The sequence below is a fragment of the Coregonus clupeaformis genome, chromosome 17 (assembly GCF_020615455.1).
Source record: "Coregonus clupeaformis isolate EN_2021a chromosome 17, ASM2061545v1, whole genome shotgun sequence".
Classification (NCBI taxonomy): domain Eukaryota; kingdom Metazoa; phylum Chordata; class Actinopteri; order Salmoniformes; family Salmonidae; genus Coregonus; species Coregonus clupeaformis.
This window is the reverse complement of record NC_059208.1, coordinates 1,725,303-1,748,203: the sequence shown is the minus strand read 5'-3', so window position 1 is coordinate 1,748,203 and position 22,901 is coordinate 1,725,303. Positions and strand designations below refer to the sequence as shown.

General features: G+C 46.5%; 2 protein-coding genes across 4 annotated transcripts; one reads left to right on the top strand and one right to left on the bottom strand.

Annotated features, from left to right (window-relative positions):
* The first annotated feature begins 375 nt into the window (after positions 1-375).
* On the top strand, positions 376-6,711 carry LOC121543220 (oxidative stress-induced growth inhibitor 2-like). Its single transcript, XM_041852961.2, has 6 exons — positions 376-714; positions 4,264-4,358; positions 4,497-4,633; positions 4,742-4,933; positions 5,129-5,223; positions 5,382-6,711. The coding sequence occupies exons 2-6, from the start codon at positions 4,292-4,294 to the stop codon at positions 6,562-6,564; spliced, it is 1,674 nt and encodes a 557-aa protein (XP_041708895.1). The 5' UTR covers positions 376-714; positions 4,264-4,291; the 3' UTR covers positions 6,565-6,711.
* A 2,468-nt stretch (positions 6,712-9,179) lies between these two features.
* Positions 9,180-21,890, bottom strand: LOC121543887 (nibrin-like). Of its 3 annotated transcripts, none has more exons than XM_045226001.1 (17): positions 21,691-21,889; positions 21,142-21,263; positions 20,603-20,730; positions 20,358-20,517; positions 20,175-20,278; positions 17,237-17,354; positions 15,050-15,240; positions 14,691-14,791; positions 14,404-14,542; positions 14,102-14,313; positions 13,798-13,975; positions 13,038-13,683; positions 12,654-12,743; positions 12,048-12,191; positions 11,808-11,921; positions 10,827-10,876; positions 9,180-9,611 (listed from the first exon to the last, which is right to left on the bottom strand). In XM_045226001.1, the coding sequence occupies exons 1-17, from the start codon at positions 21,719-21,721 to the stop codon at positions 9,581-9,583; spliced, it is 2,559 nt and encodes an 852-aa protein (XP_045081936.1). In that variant the 5' UTR covers positions 21,722-21,889; the 3' UTR covers positions 9,180-9,580. The 3 variants fall into 3 exon arrangements, with proteins under 3 accessions (XP_045081936.1, XP_045081937.1, XP_045081938.1); XM_045226002.1 differs by having other exon boundaries at positions 21,142-21,239; XM_045226003.1 differs by lacking the exon at positions 9,180-9,611 and having other exon boundaries at positions 10,823-10,876; positions 12,053-12,191; positions 21,691-21,890.
* Between the last annotated feature and the right edge of the window lie 1,011 nt (positions 21,891-22,901).

The following is a 22,901-nucleotide window of genomic DNA, read 5'->3' as shown; positions in this document are numbered from 1 at the left end:
CGTTGTGAGTGCGGCTGAACGTTTTTTTGGGACTCAGGGATTTTACAGCAGAGGAATTACAAGGAATCCTGTAAATGAATGTTCTGTCCACACAGGCCCCTGAGCCTATGTAGGGATGGGATTTCGATTATCACTGAAGGAGTGGGCTGGGGCTTTTTGGGATTTCTTTTATTTTTGTATTTTGTATGATGTCTGATAAAAATAAATAAAAAAAATCTATAGTTTTCCACCCTACAGTAGGTGGCGTCATGCACCTCTAATGCGGACCGCCATAATAACATTGAAGAAGAAGAAGGACAGGCGGGAGCTAGACAGCCCGCCGTGCCGCTTTGTGGACAACGACTCCCATTGTTAGGGCGGAGAGTGTATCTTGTCAGTATATCCATAGTCTTTGGTCAAACACAGAAACCGAGAAACCGGTTCCTCTCTCCTTCTGAAGCAAGGACATCTGTCCTTGAGGTGGATAGATAAAAGTATCGGGTGACATTAGTAGCATATTCAGGATTGGATGCTGTCATTGGTGGTTAAAACTTATCTCATCAGACAGTGTCTGTTCACTGCAGAGAGAGAGAGAGAGAGAGAGAGAGATGTGGTATGTGTGTCATCTCATGAGATAGATCCTCCCACCGGCGACAGCATATTTATACAGTGAGAGCGGCGGCTGTCGGCCGTACAGAGGAGCGATTGGGAGATATAGAGATACATCGTACCGAGGTAAGTAGCCTACAGAGCTGCCGCTACAGAGCTGAGGGATGGTGTTGCTGCTTTCTCCTGGAGGGATGCGGAGAGCTAGAGGATGGCCGGGAGTGTCTGACCTAAATTATAGGTAGTAGCCTACAAGGATGATGAAATTGTCGCAATTCGCATGTGAGCCCGCGTACGATGGCATCACTCAAGATCACGGAGGGGGAAGAGACTTAGTAGCATACCCTATAGTAGCCTAACATAGAATGCTGTAAAGATTGTGTGCTGGGCCAAAAACGCAGTGCCTTTTAGACTAGACAAGTCCTGTGATAGGCGGTAATTGTGCAATCCACAAGCCTATTTGAAGAGAATGTAACATTGATTACAGTAACAATCATACATTTTTGTCTCAGAAATATAACACATTTGGTAGGCCTAATTGCTAAATTCTTATTGTGGTATAGGCATAGTTAGCCAAATGGAGGGTTGAATTAAGCCCTGTTTATACCTGGTGCAAACATGCACACTTTGTCCTCATTCTGATTGTGCCCACATTTGTAGACTGGTATAAACGATTAATAGCCACATTGTGATCAGATCTTCCTGACCACCTTTGGAGGTAGTCAGGCACGCAAGTGTAAACAGATCTGGATGGCCAAACCATTTAAATCATCATTATACCTGCCTCTAAACCAATTGTCAGGTAGCAGCACCATTGACTTATGTCATCAGTAAATGTATTTTAAAATAAATATTATTTTGAAAGACTATCTGTCTGGCCAGATTATCTGTCAAATAACAGCTAATCTGGCTACAATGCGGACACAATGGATGGATAAGAGACACATTTTAATACAATCTGTAGACGCAACAAACCTTAATCAGATAGTGATTGGATCATACTTGATCAGATCCCCAAACTCACATGTTAGTGCATGGTGTAAACGAGGCTCTACAGTACAAGAACATAAAACACAATTACAGCTAAAACAGATAAAATACCTATTAGGCCTATTTATTTCAAACATTCCAGCTCAGAATAACCAGCCGTATGCAGTTGGCTTTATATCAGCACTTTTACATGCAGGGAATACTAGAGTTGGCCATCTCCACGGTAACGGAATTATGCTTTGACTCAGATTTTTCACTTTAAAATGTATGCCAAACAAAAACCATTGATTTCAAAGTTTAACAAACCATACAACTCTATGCAAAGTGACTACTTTGAACAATGTACACAGCAAATTTAACAAAAAACACATTTACTGGAAGAACTGTGCAGATGCAGAGAGAGAGAGAATATCCAAGGGTAATGACAGTCTATTGAATATCACACCTTTCATATTCTGACACAGTACAAAGTTCGTGGCACCTGTACAAAGTTTGCACTTGTTATTTTTAATATATACAGTTTTTCTTCCTATTTAACATTTTATTCTTTATTCCTGTTTACACCGAAAAGATGCAGACTTTGTACAGGTGCAGATACTGAGTGATTTTGGCCCTGAGAGTAACAAAATTGTTTATCTGATGTAACAAGCGTCCCCTGGCTTGTTGAGTTGGTAGGGAATTGACCCCAACCCTGGCACTGCCACCTAACCCATTCAACCCTGGCACTGCCATCTAACCCATTCAACCCTGGCACTGAACCTAACCCATTCAACCCTGGCACTGCCACCTAACCCATTCAACCCTGGCACTGCCACCTAACCCATTCAACCCTGGCACTGCCACCTAACCCATTCAACCCTGGCACTGAACCTAACCCATTCAACCCTGGCACTGCCACCTAACCCATTCAAGCCACGGCATAACAAATCAATATATCAATCAATCACATTTTTTATATATAGTGCTTTTAACCAAAACATTTTTCACAAAGTGCTTTACAGTAACCCGGCCTAAACCCTTCGAGAGTAAACAGTAGCACATTTGGCAAGGAAAAATTCCCTGGAAGGAAGAAACCTTGAGGGGAACCAGACTTAAAGCAGGGTCGGGGTTGAGATGCTCCTATGGCAGCCAGGTAGAAGTTCTAGAAGTTTCTACAAGTTCTCAAAGTTTTGAGTACATATTCTATCCGCCCCTTCTCCATGCGAGTAAGCTGGCTGAATGTGGGTGAGTGTTGAATTGGTCAGTGGTGTGGAAATGCCAGATTTAGCCTGCCAAATAGGGGGCACGGCTGCCCGCTCCCTCCATTGCTCTCTCTGGTACTCCCGCCTAAACAGAGCACGGCCAGTGTATGGAATCCTGCCACTTTTACTGAAAAGGGTAACACCCCAGCACTGGGTGAAAAACAGCATGCTGAGCTGTCTCACCCAGGGCTGGGAAGGGGAGTGGGAGGTGGAAAGGGGGCAATGCGGGGGAGTGCGTGCTTGTCAGAGGGGAGGTGGGTGCATGTCAGAGGGGAGGTGGGAGGGGAGGTGGGTGCATGTCAGAGGGGAGTTGGGTGCATGTCAGAAGGGAGGTGGGAAGGGAGAGGGTGTGGATGACCTGTGGCAGGTGGTGGGAAGCTGGGGAGCTGGGAGGAGGTGTGTGCATGAGGCAGGATTAGAGGGGAGGTGTTTGGGTGGGTGTGTACGGGGGTGGGGGTAGAAAGGCGCGCCCCTCTTGTCTAGTCTGTCAGCATGCCAGGTCTACATTCCCACCGCGCTGGCCAGTGAAAAGGGCGGCAAATATATAAACAGGCCTGGCAGGATTAGAGCCTGCTGGGAGTGATCAGGGGGGATTTACACCCTGCCGGGCACACAATGGCACCGCCACATAACATACAAACACCCACACATACACACACACACAATGGCACCGTGACACAAGAGACCTGAGCCTCCATAGATTTGATGCGTACTGTCTTTTGTTTGGGAAGCGGAGGTTCGTCTAGCCACGGGCTGTGTGTACGATGCAGGGGGCGCGGCGGGGTGGGTGGGGTGTTGTGGTCCTGATTGGATGTGTGTGTGTATATGAGGGGGGTCATGACTGTGTGTGTGTGTGTGTGTGTGTGTGTGTGTGTGTGGACAGAGAGAGACACAGAGAGAAATAGGGAGAGAGAGAGCGAGACAGAGAAAGAAACAGAGAGAGACCGAGAGAGACAGAGATGGACACAATAGCAGGATGAATAGTTGTTTTATTCCCTGTGTGTGTGCTGGAGTCAGCTGAGTGCCGATAGAGACAGACCGAGGGATGGGATCTCCGCTCACATAAAACAACAACCGTCGATGGCCGATCCAGTCCGGTTTGAATCTGTCACACCAGACTGAGAAGCAGACTGAGAAGTGACAACTACAGTAATTTAACAGACCACAACCCTCTCTCTCAGCTAAAAGGCGCTAACTCTAACACACTCTAATGGACGACAGCTCTACTGTTGGCCAAGCAGACACTCTCTGTATGATTTGGCAGTCCCACACTCTACTGCACCCCACTCACTTAACCGGTGAGAGAATGAAAGACTGTCTGCAACCACCAACCATCTTCACTTTGTTTACGAGTATCCATCCTCTGTCACCATGGTGACCCCTTTTCTCTCTCTCTCTCTCTCTCTCTCTCTCTCTCTCTCTCTCTCTCTCTCTCTCTCTCTCTCAGTGTGCCGGCTCTGGCCCTGGCTACAGCCATGCCTCTTCTGGAAGAGTCCACTGTGCCCCGAGAGCATCCCCCCACACTGCCTGTGGTCATCATAGGTATGTTTAGCTCTGACCCCTAACATCTAACCTCTAACTCTGCCCCGAGAGGCTAGCACCCCAGCTCGCCCGATGTCATCATTCACAGGTAACCTCTGACATCGTAAACATTTGATTCTCTCCTCTGTGTCTGTTTAGGTAACGGGCCATCAGGTATCTGCCTGTCCTACCTGCTGAGTGGCTACAAGCCCTACCTGGACCCTTCAGCTGTTCACCCAAACCCTGTTCTGTACAGGAAGCTACAGGAGACCAGACACCTGCCCATCACCGAACAGGTAAACATCAAAGCATTGCATTAAACACACGTACAGCACACACACACAGATCACAGTTGACGAACACATAAACATTGAAACATGATAAAGTATTTTCTCTCTGTGCAGGATCTGGAGTATCTGAGTGAGGGTCTGGAGGGGCGGTCAGGAAACCCTGTAGCGGTGCTGTTTGACACCCTGCTGCACCCCAATGCTGACTTTGGCTACGAGTTTCCCCCTGTGCTACAGTGGAGACAAGACAAGCAGCAGCACGTCCCTCACCTGGTGCTGGGCAGGGCTATGCCTGGAGGAGCCTGGCATGTGAGTTATCCCTAAACCGCTTATACCCTCCTTTCCCATTCATTTACCCAGAGCTATGCCTGTGAAACCTGGCAAGACTTCACCCCTAAACATCAACCCCAAAATCTCCTCATCCCTTTGTTCTAATGCTAAACCTAACCTCCATTCTTTAAATCCTCACCTCCAATCCTCTCTCTTTTAATCTCTCTCTTCTAGGTGATGGAGGGCTCCATGCTGACCATCAGCCTGGGCATCTGGATGGAACTGCCAGGGATCAACTACCGAGACCTGACTAACAATGGGAAACGCAGGTACTGACAGAGAGGGAGGGAGATATGAGAGGCTACAATGAAGTGAAATAGATTGAAAACAATGAGACATCTTAAATGTCCTTAATACTGTAACAGAGTTTACTAAAGGATATTTTGTTTGACAACGAGTGCTCTTCCTCTCTCTTCTCTCTCTCCAGGGGAGTGACCAACGACCGAGCCACTCCAGAGGAGATCTCGTCTTACTACCGTAACTACGTCAAGCTGATGGGCCTGAAGAAGAACTTTGTTGACAACACCTACGTGACCTCTGTGCAGAAACTTTTCCGTGGTCACGAGGGGGAGGGTCTAGAGAATGGTCATGGAGGGGAAGGGGGATTGGGGGAGGGGGGAAAGGGGGTGTACAAGGGGAGGGAGGGTGAGGGTGTAGACGAAGGGGGAGGTGGAGGCCTGTGGGAGGTGAGGGGGTACCAGCAGGTGCAGGGCGACACCCATGTTCCTTTCTGCCTGTTTTCTGAGAATGTAGTTCTGGCCACGGGTGCGTCTGATTCGCCAGCTCGGCTGGGTGTGGAGGGGGAGGAGCTTCCCTTCGTGTTCCACAGCATCTCTGCCCTGGGATTGGCTGTGAGCCGGAAGAAGCTTGGGCTGAACTCTGACCCGGTGCTGATCGTGGGGGCGGGGTTAAGCGCGGCGGATGCGGTTTTGTGCGCTTGTAACAACAACATTTCTGTGCTGCATGCCTTCCGCAAACACGTAGACGACCCAGGCCTCATCTTTAAACAGCTACCCAAGACTCTCTACCCGGAATACCACAAGGTCTACCACATGATGCACTCCCAGACCCACGCAACACCAAACATGGCTGCCACCTCCACCAACAATGGCCTTCCCAGCATGGCCGCCTCAGTCTGCTCCAAGATGTGCTCCAATCCCCAACCCCCCACAAGTAACATGACTGCCGGTGGTGGTCCTGTTCTGTTCCCTGACTACACCAGCTTCCCAGAGCACTGCGTGGTGTCCTTCCAGCCAGACATGAAGTGTGTCCTGCAGGGGAGCAACTCCCTCAAGGCCTTTAAGATCTCCATGGCCCTGGTGCTGATCGGCACCCACCCCAACCTGTTCTTCCTCAAGGGCCAGGGCCAGTACCTGGGACTGGACCCCACCAAGCCCATCTCCTGCAAGCAGAACCCCATGGACGTGCACCCCTACACCTTCGAGTGCACCAAGGACCCAGGACTGTTCGCCATGGGCCCGCTGGTTGGAGACAACTTTGTTCGCTTCCTAAAGGGCGGTGCTCTAGGCATTGCCTCCTGCCTGCTCAAGAGACTGAAGAAGAAAGGCAAGCTGATCGCAGACAGGGGAGGAGGAGGAGAGTTTATCTAGGTGAAGTGTGGATGGAGAGGAAGGAAGGAGGGGGTGAAGGAGTTGGAAGGGAAAGGGGGGAGTGGAGGAATGAGGAGGAGAGAGGAATTAAGAAGGAAGAGGAGAGGAAGGAGGAGTGACATGACATGGTACAGTGCTTATGGCAGGTAAAATAACCATGTTATGATGCTTGAAAATGTTCTACCTATGATTGTTTGCATTTTCACACTTTATAACCAGGTTTTGTTTGTCGTCATAAGACATGTACAAGATTGTCAAAATATGGCACTTTTACAAGTGTTTTGTTGGCTTTTTAACAACCGTTTCAACTAAGCTACTATTACCAACAGAGTGCTAAGTTAAAAGGGCAAAGCCAAACAGTACGCTTTTTTATCTTTTCATTGTGTATGCAGTGGACATACCTATTTGAACTCTGATGCTTTCTTACCACTTCTGAGAGAACTCAAAACAATGGAAGTGGAGGCAGGCTACAGTTACAGTACATTACTAGGTTCAGCCCACCACCCGTTACTCCACTGTTTTGGTTTCTACTGGGAGGTGTCAGACAGGGTTTGGTGTCCTCTATCCAGAAGTCCAATCTGCAGTGTGACAAGGTTTTTTAAAAGTCATATGTAACATTTTGTAACTTCTCCTGGACCTTAATTTCTTACGTTTTTGCTCACCTTGTCTTTCATGCAAGTAGATTTTCTGATTTCTCATCATCGGTCTACTTCAAACAATTGTTCTACTATCTCTCTGATGGCCTTCACCATGCAATGAACTGTGAACCACAACAACTCCCCTTTAAAGCTTCAAGGAAATGGAACCTTGTAGAGATAGGCCCATAGCTGCTATAGTGTTTCTGACATCATCTCAATCCTGAGTTTCTCATCAGTGCCAAGCTACAGACCCCAAGCAGTATCTGGCAGACCAGGATGTAATGGGAACGTTGAAGTAACGGATGAATAACAGATGAATCAAAAACCCATCACCATTCTAATCAGAAGAATTAGAACTAACTCACAATGGTTGGAGCGCTCCTCTTATTGCTTTTCCTATGCAAACCCTTCCACTCACACACCTGAATGTATTCTGGATCAGATAATTCATTGCTAATTTACTGTACATGTGAGCATGATTTCAACCAACCGGGCATAAGTGTTCTCTATTGATGTTAGACCATAACAAAAAGCCAAATACTTATTTAGACGCACAGATGAGCGCGACTCTTTGCTGCAGGAAGAAAGCCATCGCCCTCTGCGCCCATTCAACATAGTCTAGATGTACGTTTTTATTACTCCTAACAAAATAACTTTTGGGGTTCTCATACGCTTACCATGATGTTTTGATTCTTGCTTGAACAGTCGCTAAGATTATATTTGGTTGTGATCTTTGCAAAATAACTATTTTGAATGCAGCAGTTGTTAGCTAGAACGCTAACGCTCATTGACATAGGCTGTAGCAAAAGCTAGCCAAAGAGCCATTATACTGGTTGAAGTGTTTTTTTAAGTATAATGCAGTTGATTTGCGATGAGACAAACATATTAAGCAGGACATTCATACGAGCCGTATAATCCCAAAGTAGTGTGAAATGCACTCATAAGTAACATGGAGAGGCTTTTTTGCTGGCGTTCTATAAGAACTCCCCGGTGTTCTGCCACCAATTTGCGCGCATCGCCCTCGTGTGACAATGTTTGCAAACACAGAAAAGGGTCTATACAATTATTCTACAGTCGACGACTCCTGATAAGTGCACATGGGATAAGCGCAAACTGTAGGTGCATTCATTGCCGTCCACCAGTCTGAATACAAAACTGCTAGTCCATTGCATTTATCCGGAGTTGACTATCGCCTATTGAAGTCATGAAGTCATAATGACTATGTTAAACGCACATTTCATGGTTGCCATTATGGAGTAAATATTATGCCTGTTGCTCTGAATCCAGATCAGTATAGTATTCTTTGTGACATTTCTCATACGATGTCACTTTCACACAGCCATCATATGCCTCATGTGTTTCTGTCGTGGCAAATACCTGTTACTGTATGTAAAGCTGTGAGGACTGAGGGTAGAGTTTCATTCATTTATTTAACCAGTCAGTCGCCTTTAGGATGTGTGTATCCATATGCAGTTCATTTCCGCATGCAGTCATGCACTAGACTGAAGCTGCTTGCAGAAAAAAGAAAAAAAAAGATTTGGATAAAATCTAGATTGTTGACGAGATCTGCAAACTGAAAACGTATGGACAGTTCCTGGGGAATATGCTGTATTCCAAACCAACCCCTAGCAACCAGCCCCTAGGCACTACATCCAGATCTGAAAAGATGAATAATTGGATAGGTGTAATCAAGGTGGTGGTAGTCACTCAACATTGCCCTCAGATAGGCCATCAGCTTATGGCTAATTAGGCCTACATGTCCTATACAGCAGGTGCCTTGGTGAGAAGGGTTAGCTAGGGGTTGATTCATAAGAAAAGGAAACAGCAGGTTCCCCAACCCCTGGGGTCTAACCAGGGGTTTTCTACTACTGACTTACATGTATTCCATGGTCTTCTCCTGTTCACAACAGACAGACAAGCTGCTTTGTGCATGGTAGAGTTGGACTCCTCTTGTACATCTCAAATGAGTTTTTCATATGTTTTGTATACTGTATTTTTTATTATGGACAAATAAAAATCAAAAAAATATATTGAAACGTAAAACCTATATTTGTTTACATTGCTCGCCATCAGTGACTAAATCAAGGTATATAATTAGTGTACAGTACATAGAAAGTTAGACATTTCTGCCCACATCTATCACTGACAAAAACTGTTTAAACATTTGTCATTGAAAGGTCCCTCTGGTAATTTTGAGTACAATGATCAAGAGTTAACTCAAAGATCCATTCATTAACATTATTAGTGGAGCGGAGATGGCAGTTCTATCAAACTAACAATTCTAGAAGCGCAAAACATTCCATGGGGTGTTGACATCCCTTCCTGTGTCTTAAGATTCCATTCGTCTGCAGGGCTTCACATGTTGCATCCAGGTGCTCTCATCTTTTCTTGGTGGGTTTGGGGTTGTACCTACACACACACACACAGGTTAAGTCGGGGCAGTGGCCAGCCAGACATCCACCTAGACACTCAGGCCTACACTCAGGCTTTTAACATTCCTGCTAGATCAATCCTGGATGCATTTTGGACAAATATTAAAAATAGCCCAAATTAAGCCAGTGCTGTAAACCTCTGGCCGTGTTTGAAGAGCTCAAACCAAACATCCTCCCAATAAACTAAGTCTGGGAGACGGGTTCGGGCCGGACCCAAAAACATAAAACCGCAGCTTGTTTTCTTAGTAGCCGGCGCTGTCCTCTGGCCATGCATGACTGAGTGGGCATCATGACTCAATGATCAAACAGCACAGGCTCGCTCCAGGCATGCACACAAACGCACACTCCCTTTTCTGCTTAGCAAGGGAAAATGTAGCAGCCTTAGCATGCGCATACATCACCTGCATAACCCAGACAACCAGCTGTGACACAGGAACCACTGGGCGCTGATTGGTCAGTGACAAGCCAAAACTAAGATCCACCCACTCACATCAGGAATGTTTATCTCTCTGTTCTGTGTGTCTTGGTCTAAACATTCCTTTCCAGATGACTATTTGACAGGCGAATCCAAAAATGGTGTTGATGTGTATTGTATGTATGCAGGGGACCAGCTAATTTAACCTCGAGGGATAATACATCTCTATTGTATGTGAATCAGAATCAAAACCTGAGATCAGCCATGTTGGTTGGATTACAGCTACAACCGAGGCTATGTTGCTGTGCGGTCAATGTTGTTTTGTGTTTTTAAATTGGGGTTAAGGGAATGAATAGATGAATGAATGAGTGTGGAGTAATGAAGAGCTCAGCAGAGAGCCTTTAGTCCCATTCATCCTGTGTGCAGGCAGCTGTGTGTGCGTCAGCCTGTATGGCTTTGTTGTCTTGTGTCTGGTAGTGACGTCCTTGAACACGGAGCAATGCCCCCTGGGAATGTGATGTTTGTGTAAGCTGGGTGCTCCAACCCTTCTGCTCCGCTGCAGACTGCAGATGGAGCGGCTGACTTTTTCTACCTTGGGGGCTGGAGGGGGCAACATCACTCCACATTCATTTCCATAATTCCCTTAACCCCATTCCCAGCCTGGCTCCAAACCTCATGTACTGTAGGCTGTGGTGCCCTCCACCTGAAATAATGTGACCCCCATTGATTTGGGTTGATTGTTTTGATGTTTGCAGCCCAACAAGCCTTGACTCGTACCTGAAGAGGTCATCTCCCAAAGTCTCCTCTTTCTTGCTCTGACGCTCATCCTGAAACACACAGACACAGGGCTTTGACTCACAGACCCACACACCTCCATCTCCTCTCTACCCAGCCTCAACCCCTCCACCTCTACATCTCTCTACCCAGCCTCAACCCCTCCATCTCTCTATTTCTCTACCCAGCCTCAACCCCTCCATCTCCTCATTACCCAGCCTCAACCCTTCCATCTCTCTCTACCCAGCCTCAACCCCTCCATCTCTCTACCCAGCCTCAGCTCCTCCATCTCCTCTCTACCCAGCCTCAGCCCCTCCATCTCCTCTCTACCCAGCCTCAGCCCCTCCATCTCCTCTCTACCCAGCCTCAACCCTTCCATCTCCTCTCTACCCAGCCTCAGCCCCTCCATCTCCTCTCTACCCAGCCTCAGCCCCTCCATCTCCTCTCTACCCAGCCTCAGCCCCTCCATCTCCTCTCTACCCAGCCTCAGCCCTCCATCTCCTCTCTACCCAGCCTCAGCCCCTCCATCTCCTCTCTACCCAGCCTCAGCCCCTCCATCTCCTCTCTACCCAGCCTCAGCCCCTCCATCTCCTCTCTACCCAGCCTCAGCCCCTCCATCTCCTCTCTACCCAGCCTCAGCCCCTCCATCTCCTCTCTACCCAGCCTCAACCCTTCCATCTCCTCTCTACCCAGCCTCAGCCCCTCCATCTCCTCTCTACCCAGCCTCAACCCTTCCATCTCCTCTCTACCCAGCCTCAGCCCCTCCATCTCCTCTCTACCCAGCCTCAACCCCTCCATCTCCTCTCTACCCAGCCTCAGCCCCTCCATCTCCTCTCTACCCAGCCTCAGCCCCTTCACCCCGTTACTACACAATTTCATGGTAAATACCATGTACTTATCTTCTAGGAGTGTTTGTGTGTCTCAGGGGTTGCTAAACAGACATTAAGTATTGTAGTAAAAAGCAGCTGAAGTAGGACTGTGTACCTCTGCTGCGTCTCTCAGCCACTCCTCCAGCTCAGAGTTCTTGCCCCGGTTGTGGGCCAACAGGTCTGACCCTCCGATGATGTTGGGCAAACCCTGGGCACCGGGCACTGGGACCTGAAAAACACACACACATCCACATGAATTACTACACACACATAGACACACACACAGAAACAGAGACACTAAGCTAACAAGAGTCCCATGACCCTGTGTTGTGGTGAGGTGGATTCTGGGGTCTACCTTACGGAAGCGTTTGAAGTCCTTCCTGTTGACGTTGCTGTGCGTCTCCGTGGGGCGTGGTTTAGGTCTGGCCAGTGTTGCCCCGGTGAGGGATTTGAACTCCACTACTAGAAGTCTGCTGGGGAGATTCTCACCCCCTGAACCCTACATCACAACACACAGACCAGTTACTGACAAACCTAACTCTTCTCCACTGGCCCCTACTCCAGACCAGTTACTGACAGACCTAACTCTTCTCCACTGGCCCCTACTCCAGACCAGTTACTGACAGACCTAACTCTTCTCCACTGGCCCCTACTCCAGACCAGTTACTGACAGACCTAACTCTTCTCCACTGGCCCCTACTCCAGACCAGTTACTGACAGACCTAACTCTTCTCCACTGGTCCCTACTCCAGACCAGTTACTGACAGACCTAACTCTTCTCCACTGGTCCCTACTCCAGACCAGTTACTGACAGACCTAACTCTTCTCCACTGGCCCCTACTCCAGACCAGTTACTGACAGACCTAACTCTTCTCCACTGGCCCCTACTCCAGACCAGTTACTGACAGACCTAACTCTTCTCCACTGGCCCCTACTGCAGACAGATACAGACAGGACTTACTGAGGCTTTTTGTTTGGCAGGTTTGGAGGGTTTGGTATCAGTCTCCGGCTTTTCCAGATGACCAGGGGCCACACCACTAACTGGTTTTGCCTTGGGGGGACAGAAGATGAAGGATAGTTAATAATAATAGTCACATAATAGAAACCAGGGCTGGGGAAGCCAGTCAATTCAGGAAGTAAACTGAAATTCCAATTCAGCGATAAAAAAAAAAGGCATATCTTTTCAATGAAACTGAGAAGTAGAAGCTATCCATTCTTACATTTTAAATTAAAATCACTTCCTGAATTGAGTGGCTTCAATTGGAATTGACCCCAGTCCTGATAGAAACACATCAACTTATTCTGTACGTTATGATAACAAACACACAGTGACAGCTCCTTTCACCTCAATGAAAGACACCTCTTCCTCTTTGACCTCAGCTACAGGCTCCGCTCGCTGTCTTTTATTGGCTGACGAGCCCTCTTCTGAATCCAAGCTTGACCCATGATAGGCTGTGATTGGTTCCACTGGATCAACCCGCTGTTTCTTATTGGCAGAGGTAAGTTCCACTGTCTTTAGGAGCTGTTTTCTATCGATTGAGCTCTTGTCCGTCAGCTTCGACCTCTGGCCTTGACTGGCTGACATGGGCTCATCTGATTCGTCCATGTCCTCAGACATGATGGACTCCAGTTCGTCCATCTCTATCTCTGAAGCCCCACCCCCTTTCGTCTCCTCCTCCATCTCTTTCCTCTTCCTGGATTGGAGCCCCTGCTGGGCAGGGTGGGAGACCCCCTCTGACAGAGCCTCAGTCTGACCTGCTCCTGAGCTCTGTTGGCCCTGGGACCTGCCTGTGGGGGTGTGTGTGGTAGCCCGTGTGTGTGTCGTGGCAGAAGGAGTGTGTGTGGTGGTGTTTGAGGGCGCACGTGTGTGTGTGGTGTTGGAGGTCTCCGTGTGCTGTGGTTCTGTCCTCTTCCTCTTCTCCTCCTCCTCTTCCCTCCTGGAGAGCTTGGCCTCTGATTGGACAGTAGGGGACTCCTTGCCTTCCCGAGGTCTGAGAGAGAGAGAGAGAGAAAACATTGGTGTCTGTATATAATATCACCATTAACTCAAGATTGATAAGCCTCTGTGTGGAATTGTATGGATATCTCCAGAGAACTGCACTTGCCTTTTCTTGCCGACAGGCTGGAAGAAACTTGTGAGGGCAGACTGTTTCTGGGGGGAACCTTTCTGCGAGACCTGTTGTTTCTGGGAGGAGCACTTTTGTGTGGACATCGTCTGCACTCCCCCGTTGGTCCGAGGGGCAGTGGCTAGGAATCTGGTGATAGCATCACCTTTCCCTCCACCTAATATCATGATAATACAATGTCATTTAGCAGACACATGTATTCAGTTTATATGGCCCATGCCAGAACTTTACTACTGTAACTGACACCCACCCACTCTGCCTAAGTCATTAGAAACCATTCTACCTGGGTGTTGTATCTCTCCTTTTTTTCTGTCTGAGCCGCCACCACCAGCGCTGTCTGAGGCGCTGAATGATGACATCATAGTCTCTGCCACTGTGCAGGTCCCGGCCAGCTCTCTGCCTGAGGAGCATTTGGGTCGGTCAAGATGAGAGGTTGTCCGGCTCTGGTCCCTCTCAGGGGTCTCTCCAACTGCACTCACCCCAGCCACATCCACCCTACCCGGGGATAAGACAGCACAGATCAGCCTGACACACTCAAGTAGAACTGGGAGTTTGGAGCTCAGGTTGTGTGTGCGTGTGTCTTACCCACTGATGCCCTGTGAGGGCTCGGTGTTTACAGCATAGGCTGTGATGTTCTGAGACGCCGCTGGCAGCACCGTCTCGTCCACTGGTGCATTCTGGGATAGCGTGGCACCGGGGATGGTGGGTTTCATTCTCATGGATTCTGACCAGGGGAAAAAAACACATGAACAACAATACAATAGTGTTGACTCCACTCCATAAGTCCATATCATTATAAAATCAGGAACTCAAATTAAACAGACTATGATTCACCGTATGAGAGCCCCACCCACCCCGAGAGCCCCACCCACCTGAGTCAGCCATCTGATTGGAGGGATTACAGTACTTGTCACAGCTGACATAGATGGCAGCCAATCCGATCTCAGACTCTGTGATGAACCGAAGACCTTTCCTGGAGAGCGTGAGAGATGGTAAATATAGACTGTGCTGACCCAATCAGTTAGTCTAGTTTCAGAGCTTCAGAGAATAAGCGTAACCCCCTAACTGCAGTCCTTCAACAGTGAATTTACATAGGAAAAGCCTCAAGTCTCAAAAGCTTCAGGAATGTCTCAATTGTTTGTGTCATTCAACCCCCCACAATTCTCTCCCTTTTTAGGTATCGAACACACTCAAACTGCACTCTGTCTTTATGATACTGCAGTGTGTGTACCTCTGTAGAATCCTCCCCACAGAGTCTGCCCACTTCTTAGTGGAGGGGGGCACTAGTGCTTGGGAGTTTCCCGTTGCCATGTTGATCACACAGCTCAAAGGCGACTCCAGGAGTGACACAGGGACAGACCCCTCCTCCAGGAGCTGGCTCCTCCCACCTCCGCAACTCACTGCCAAACTCAGACGCTTTTGCTGGAGAGAAGGAACGAACAAGTGAGTGTGTATGAGTGTGTGATAGAGAGACAGAGAGAGAGAGAGAGATATATTGTTATTATTGTCGTGATTATTATTCGAAATAGTAGTAGTACGGGTAGTAGGGGTAATGATAGTAGTTTAATGATGGTGGTGATAGTAGTAGTAGTAATGATGATGGTAGTTGTAGTACTGATGTAATGGTGATGATGACAGTTATAGTTTTAGTAGGTAGAGACAGAGGTAGAAATGCTACTAGTGGTAATGGTAGAAGTAGGGATAGTTGTAGTATTAGTGTTAATAGTGGTGGTAGCATTCATTTTAGTAATAATAATAGTAGCGTGTTCATTTTCCATGTTTAGCCTTTTATTGTCCATATTATTAATTCTATTTTTCTATTTCTACTATTGACTGTTACCATTTTATTGTTGTTATTTCTATTATTTACTACCATTTAATATTATTATTCATTATTTTATTAGAATGTACACCGAGTATACCAAACACCTTCCTAATATTGAGTTGCACCCCCTTTTGCCCTCAGTACAGCTTCAATTCGTCGGGGGCATGGACTCTACAAGGTGTCGACAGCGTTCCACGGGGATGCTGGCCCATGTTGACTCCAATGCTTCCCACAGTTGTATCAAGTTGGCTGAAAGTCCTTTGGGTGGTGGACCATTCTTGATACACACAGGAAACTGTTGAGCGTGGAAAACCCAGCACCGTTGCAGTTCTTGACACACTCAAACCGGTGCGCCTGGCACCTACTACCATACCCCGTTCAAAGGCACTTAAATATTTTGTCTTGCCCAAGCACCCTCTGAATGGCACACATACACAATCCATGTCTCAATTATCTCAAGGCTTAGAAATCCTTCTTTATCTTGTCTCCTCCCTTTATTGATGTCACTTGTAAATTCCACTTCAATCGTTGATGAAGGGATTACTCCTGAGTGGCGCAGTGGTCTAAGGCACTGCATCGCAGTGCTAACTGTGCCACTAGAGATCCTGGTTCGAATCCAGGCTCTGTTGCAGCCGGCCGCGACCGGGAGACTCATGGGCGGCGCACAATTGGCCCAGCGTCGTCCAGGGTAGGGGAGGGAATGGCCGGCAGGGATGTAGCTCAGTTGATAGAGCATGGCGTTTGCAACGCCAGGGTTGTGGGTTCGATTCCCACGGGGGGGCCAGTATAAAAAAATATGTATTCACTAACTGTAAGTCGCTCTGGATAAGAGCGTCTGCTAAATGACTAAAATGTAAATGTAAGGGATCATAGCTTTCACCAGGATTTACCTGGTCAGTCTATGTCATGGAAAGAGCAAGTTTTGTATGCAATGTTTTTCATGCCAATAAAGCAGCTTGAGATTGAGAAAGAGAGAGAGATTGAGAATGAAGCAGAGAGAGAGAGCGATTGACAGAGAGACACAGAGAGAGAGACAGACAGTGAAAGAGAAAGGCACAGCGATAAAGAGACAGAGAGACAGACAGAGAGAGATAGAGAAAGGCACAGTGAGAAGAGAGAGAGATAGAGAGAGAGACAAAGAGAGAGCGACAGAACGAGAGACAGAGAAAGAAAGAGACAGACAGAGAGAGAGAGAGAGAGAGAGAGAGAGAGAGAGAGAGACAGACAGAGACAGAGAGACGGAGAGTGTGAGAGAGAAAGAGACAGAGAGAGAGAGAGAGAAAATAAAAACATCACAGATTTTAACAACTATTTCCCTGAATACATAACTGAGTGACTACACATAACCAACCACCTAACAAATGTCCTATCATCATTACCTGGTCTCCTAGCTGATGAGAAGAGCTCTCTATCCAAGTCAAATGTTGATCAGGAGGCAATAATCAGGCCATAAAGACTAATGGAAGCCCTTAATTGATTTATTCAGACTCTCACATTAAGCAGCCATGTGAGGCGAGGGCTGTTCTGTAACGTTGGATTGTATAACGGCTATTCATAGAGAAAGTTTGGAGAGTGAGAGAGGCAGGCCAGTACCTGTTTGGCATTGAGGAAGAGGAAGGTCTTGTCAGTGAAAAGTTCTTTACGTTCTGGCCTCTCTGTCAGGTCCACCTCATCCTTATTCAGACTGGGCTCGTCTATCTCTGGGAAGAAACTATTAACACCCACAAAGTCATTCAATAAGGTTAAAGGGATAGTGAGAGAGTTGGGCAATTAAGCCCTTTATCTACTTGCCTAGAGTCAGATTAACTCATGGATACCATTTAGAAGTCTCTGCGACCAGTATGAAGGAAGTTAAAAGTAGTTTTGCGAGCCATTGTTAACTAGTCTACCTCGCAGTATCCATTTAATCCATTGGCATATACAAAGAATTTGGAAAGCATTCAGACCCCTCGACTTTTTCCCCATTTTGTTATGTTACAGCCTTATTCTAAAATGGATGAAATATTTTTTTTCCCTCATCACTCTACACACAATACCCCACAATGACAAAGCGAAAACTGGTTTTTAGACATTTTTACACATTTATAACAAATAAAAAACAGAAATACCTTATTTACATAAGTATTCAGAATCTTTACTATGAGACTCGAAATTGAGCTCAGGTGCATCCTGTTTCCATTGATCATCCCTGAGATGTTTCTACAACTTGATTTGAGTCCACCTGTGGTCAATTCAATTGATTGGACATGATTTGGAAAGGCACACACCTGTCTATAAAGGTCCCACAGTTGACTGTGTATGTCAGAGCAAAAACCAAGCCATGAGGTCGAAGGAAGTTGTCCGTAGAGCTCCGAGACAGGATTGTGTCGAGGCACAGATCTGGGAAGGGTACCAAACAATGTCTGCAGCATTGAAGGTCCCCAAGAACACAGTGGCCTCCATCATTCTTAAATGGATGAAGGTTGGAACCACCAAGACTCTTCCTAGAGCTGGCCGCCCGGCCAAACTGAGCAATCGGGGGAGAAGGGCCTTAGTCAGGGAGGTGACCAAGAACCCGAAGGTCACTCTGACAGAGCTCCTCAGTGGAGATGGGAGAACCTTCCAGAAGGACAACCATTTCTGCAGCACTCCACCAATAAGGCCTTTATGGTAGAGTGGCCAGACTGAAGCCACTCCTCAGTAAAAGGCACATGACAGCCCGCTTGGAGTTTGCCAAAAGGCACCTAAAGGACTCTCAGACCATGAGAAACAAGATTCTCTGGTCTGATGAAACCAAGAATGAACTCTATGACCTGAATGCCAAGCGTCACGTTTGGAGGAAACCTGGCACCATCCCTACGGTGAAGCATGGTGGTGGCAGCATCATGCTGTGGGGATGTTTTTCAGCGGCAGGGACTGGGAGACTAGTCAGGATTGAGGGTAGGAAGAATGGAGCAAAGTACAGCGAGAGCCTTGATGAAAACCTGCTCCAGAGCACTCAGGACCTGACTGGGGCGAAGGTTCACCTTCCAACAGGACAACGACCCTAAACACACAGCCAAGACAACGCAGGAGTGGCTTCGGGACAAGTCTCTGAATGTCCTTGAGTGGTCCAGCCAGAGCCCGGACTTGAACCCGATCTAACATATCTGGAGCGACCTGAAAATAACTGTGCAGCGACGCTCCCCATCCAACCTGACAGAGCTTGAAAGGATCTGCAGAGAAAAATGGGAGAAACTCCCCAAATACAGGTGTGCCAAGCTTGTAGCGTCATACCCAAGAAGACTTGAGGCTGTAATCGCTGCCAAAGGTGCTTCAACAAAGTACTGAGTAAAAGGTCTGAATACTTATGTAAATGTGCTATTTATTTATTTGATACATTTGCAAAAAATTCTAAAAACCTGATTTTGCTTTGTCATTATGGGGTATTGTGTGTGTATATATATATATATTAGGGCTGTCAAAAATAGCGCGTTAACGACGTTAATTAGTTGTTTGCTGTTAATTACGTCAATTTTTTTAACGCATTTCACGCATGCGCAGTGTGACAAATTATTGAGGTCAGGAAAGTGGTTGGGAGCTAGAGGCGAGATGGAGCAAGGTGAGCAAAGTGGGCCTATTGACGGATTCAAATATAAAAAGAATGATGATGGTACAGTTAACAAGTACAAGGTTATTTGCAAGATTTGTAAGAAGGAGTTTCAATTTCACCGGAGCTGTTCAAGCTTGAAGTACCATGTCAACGCCAAACATGCGTTTGCTGGGCCGTCAGATTCAGCAAGTGGTTTGCGCCAGACCACGCTGAATGTTTGCAGGCAATTAACAAAATCAACCTCAGATAATTTGACCAACACAATAGCAAAATGGATTGCAAAGGATTGTAGACCCATTAGCATTGTAGAAGACTCAGGTTTCCTTGATGTTTTGCAAGTGGCGTCTCAAGACTCATTCTATAAGCCACCGTCAAGAGCCACAGTTATGAAGAAAATCCACGAGCTCTATGAAAACGAAAAAGGAAAGAGGTCTTGGCTCAAGTAAATCATATCGCCCTGACAGGAGACCATTGGACATCAGTGAGTAACAACAATTACCTCGGAGTAACTGCACATTTAATCAGTGACACGTGGGAACTGAAGTCTTTGCGCTGACTATATTAAAAACTGAGGAGCGTCATTTTGCGGAGGCTTGTAAAGAACAGTTCCTGTCTGTTGCACGTGAGCGGGACATCGTATGCATTTCAGAAAAAAAATGGTTAGGATTCAGGTGTAATTGCAAATAGTGATTAATCATGATTAATCCACTGAAAATTCTGATTAATTTGATTAAAATTTTTAATCATTTGACAGCCCTAATATATATATATATATTTTTAAAAAAATACATTTTAGAATAAGGCTGTAACGTAACAAAATGTGGAAAAAGTTGAGGTGTCTGAATACTTTCCCAATGCACTGTAGGTCTATAAAATGAGGCCTGGATGAAGTGGCAGCTGTTATTGTGCGGTTTGTGGAGGTGAGCATCAGCCGTGTGTGTGTCTGGTGTCTCTTAGTACCTCTCAGCTTTTGGAGGTGGTTGTTTCTGTTGCAGGGCTTTGGTGAGCTCAGTGAAAAACTCCTGCTTGACTATGGGCCGACAGCACAGCAACGCACAGATAGTCTGCATGGGGAGAGAGCACATCCTGTATGTACAGATGAATTAAAACACACACACACACAGTTTGTGGTCATGTGCTGACCTTGATGGTGACTTTAACAGTGGGCATGACCAGGTGAGTGCAGTCCTGTGTCCAGGTGTTGGCCAGTCGGCCACCCAGAGGCTGCAGGGCCTGAGACAGAGAGATCTTCCCTTCATTATCCACACAGGATGAACACACCACCACCGTTACCTGCTGCACACTGGAGAGCGGGACATATATTTCTAATTATTGTGTGCATCACAATTCTTATGAATTATTATCATTGTGTAAATTTGGGTGCACACCTGAACTTGCTGTGGAAGACCCCAAATGTCACTCTGTCCCCTGCCGTTAGGCTGCGAGGGGTGTCACCTGACAGACGCTCCTCGTTAACAAATGTCCCATACTTAGAGCAGTCCTTCAGGGTCAGGGTCTGGCACATGACACAACACAACCACAGTATGTTGGTTACATAGACCTCTACTTTATGAAAAACTCTCTTAACCAAACAATACAAGACGTGGATTTTGATAGTGTCTCCTTATGTAACACATGCACAGCATTAGGACAACAACAAAAAAACAGCTCTGTCTATAAGATTCATGCAGGCAAGTAAGGACAGTGAACAGTGCAAGAGCACCTTCTACTGCAAGAGAGATATGACAGCATTTGATGGACTAGGGACAGAATGTAGGGCTGCTCACTTTCAGCCTATATATTTTTCAGTTAAGTATTTAGGAGTTGTAGGGTAGTGCTCTGGTTAAGTGGGTGTGTAGTGTTTGTGTGTGATTCAAAATACAGTTACTCCTAATACAGAATATCCCTGTCTCTCTCTCTCTCTCACCTGGTCTGTAGCGGTAAGGTGAGCATGAGCCCGGCTGATGGACTGGTCATTGGGCAGGATGACCTCACAGTTCTTACGCCCCACCACATACTCCTTACCTGGCAGGAGGTAGTGGGTGACAGCTGGGACAGTTGTCATGAGATGGAATAGTGAGAAAGGTAATGTTCTTATTCAAAACAACTGGAGGATGATTAAGGGCTTAATCATCATATTTTATGTCCTAGATAGAAGATTACCAACTGCAACAGTGTAAGACTGCACGTTAGCTAGTTAGGTGTAACTTTGATAAAGTGTGTCATAGGAATAATACTAACTAGCTAATTAGAAAGCTAGCTACCCAAACAATTTTTAATAGCTACTGTAACAGGTTTGATTCTCATCTTCTAAACGCGTATTCTGATACTCCAAAATACACAGAGAAACATAGCTAGCTAACAACTAGAACGAGCTGTCAAATATAGCTAGCTAGCTCATGTTGTTAGCTGGTGGGTTGGTCATCCGCTATGGCTAGCTAGCTAGCTAGCTAGAGCTGGGCAAAACAAAAGTTACCTCCGGATTCTAAAGGTTTCAGTGTCCACATTGTATATGCTACTACGGGCTATGGAACGAACCCCCCGAACATGTGTTGCGCTTCTCTGTCAATAACTAGCTAGCTAGTTAGGTATACATTTACAAATAGTAAAATATCTAATGCGAGTCCGAGTTGCGTAAAAAGTCAGTGCGAAAGTCCACATTAACTTCCTTTCAAAATAAGAGTCCCAACTGTTGGCATGGACATGATGCCGCTACTTATTCACTGAATCCAAATAAAATAAAATAAAATACAATTTGATTTGTCACATACAGTCGTGGTCAAAAGTTTTGAGAATGAGTCTGCTGCCTCAGTTTTTATGATGGCAATTTGCATATACTCCAGAATGTTATGAAGAGTGATCAGATGAATTGCAATTAATTGCAAAGTCCCTCTTTGCCATGAAAATTAACTTAATACCAAAAATACATTTCCACTACATTTCAGCCCTGCCACAAAAGGGACCAGCTGACATGTCAGTGATTCTCTCGTTAACACAGGTGAGAGTGTTGACGAGGACAAGGCAGGAGATCACTATGTCAAGCTGATTGAGTTAGAATAACTGACTGGAAGCTTTAAAAGGAGGGTGGTGCTTGAAATCATTATTCTTCCTCTGTTAACCATGGTTACCTGCAAGGAAACACGTGCCATCATCATTGCTTTGCACAAAAAGGGCTTCACAGGCAGGGATATTGCTGCTAGTAAGATTGCACCTAAATCAACCATTTATCGGATTATCAAGAACTTCAAGGAGAGAGGTTCAATTGTTGTGAAGAAGGCTTCAGGGCGCCCAAGAAAGTCCAGCAAGCGCCAGGACCGTCTCCTAAAGTTGATTCAGCTGCGGGATCGGGGCACCACCAGTGCAGAGCTTGCTCAGGAATGGCAGCAGGCAGGTGTGAGTGCATCTGCACGCACAGTGAGACTTTTGGAGGATGGCCTGGTGTCAAGAAGGGCAGCGAGGAAGCCACTTCTCTCCAGGAAAAACATCAGGGACAGACTGATATTCTGCCAAAGGTACAGGGATTGGACTGCTGAGGACTGGGTTAAAGTCATTTTCTCTGATGAATCCCCTTTCCGATTATTTGGGGCATCTGGAAAAAAGTGAGAGCCAGAAATCTTGCTTGTTTGTAGGTGACCAAATACTTATTTTCCACCATAATTTGCAAATAAATTCATTAAAAATCCTACA